General features: G+C 37.7%; 1 protein-coding gene across 1 annotated transcript in view; it reads right to left on the reverse strand.

Annotated features, from left to right (window-relative positions):
- LOC102838714 (olfactory receptor 5K3-like) overlaps window positions 1–842 on the reverse strand; it is a 16,076-nt gene extending 15,234 nt beyond the window's left edge. The window contains exon 1 of the mRNA XM_006877954.1: window positions 3–842. Coding sequence (XP_006878016.1) covers window positions 3–842 — 840 coding nt within the window. The remainder of the gene's footprint in view (window positions 1–2) is intronic.
- Between the last annotated feature and the right edge of the window lie 374 nt (window positions 843–1,216).

Raw genomic sequence — 1,216 nt, forward strand, 5'->3', positions numbered from 1 at the left:
ACTAGAGTGTAAAAAATACCAAGCAGCATATCACTATCACCTTCAGTATCTGAATGTGGCCTAATGTAAACAATAAGAAGAGAGCCATAGAATAGTGAGATAGAAAGAAAGTGAGATGAACAAGTAGATAAAGCTTTGCGTCTTCCCTCTTTGGATTTCATTTTGAAAATAGTAAAAAGGATGCAAAGATAAGAGATTAAGACTACTGTTATAGTGAAGATTTGAACTGACCCAGAAAAGATAAATACCACCAGTTCATTGATGTAAGGGTCAACACAGGAGAGTCTGAATAGTGGAAGAATATCACAAAAGAAGTGACTGATTTGATGAGATCCACAAAAAGTTAACCTTAGTAGAAGTAATACGTGAATCATAGAATGTAGGTTCCCAGCTATGTAGGCCCCTATGTTCATTTGAATGCAGAGTTGCTGTGACATCATGGTGTGGTACTGCAATGGCCTGCATATTGCCACATAGCGGTCATAGGCCATTGCGGCCAGAAGAAAACAGTCTGTAGTTTCAGCAAAGCATAAAAAATAAAATTGTGCCATGCACTCATGGAGAGAAATCATTCTGTCCTCAGAAAACAAGTTCTGTAACATCTTGGGGGTAATCGTACAGGAACAACAGGAATCCATGAGAGCCAGGTTACCCAGAAACATGTACATTGGTGTGTGAAGATGGTGCTCCATGAAAATCAATGCAACCAAACCAAGATTCCCCACCATGGTGATGAGATAGATGGCAAAGAACACCACAAACAGAAGTGTCTTCAGCTCTGGGTGATCTGTAAACCCTATGAGGATAAACTCAGTTGTCAAGGATAGATTGTCCTTACTCATGTCTTCTTTCTCTGTTGAGAAAAGAATTATGTAGAGAAGATTCTTATTTAGAGTGTGCTTAGTTTTCTGTTTGAGTTTCTCTTGGACAGTAGGGAGTAAAACCACTTCTGCAAACATACCGTGGCTTCTCTGAAACACAGGCACACATAATCCCAGGAAACATTAGATCTTATAATTAGTCATCTTATATGAACTCACTTAGTAAAGTACATGATTTACAAAAATATTTTTATAATTCCTGGGAAATGCTTGCAATGAAAAGGATTGTGCTTATGCATTTAAAGAAAGATAGTGAACAAACTTGTTCTCCAGATGCTAAAGCAAATGTAAGAAATGAGGAGGTCCAAGAGGTAAACAGAAAATTTCAAAGATCA

Source organism: Chrysochloris asiatica, unplaced genomic scaffold (genome assembly GCF_000296735.1).
Source record: "Chrysochloris asiatica unplaced genomic scaffold, ChrAsi1.0 scaffold00700, whole genome shotgun sequence".
Taxonomy (NCBI): Eukaryota; Metazoa; Chordata; class Mammalia; order Afrosoricida; family Chrysochloridae; genus Chrysochloris; species Chrysochloris asiatica.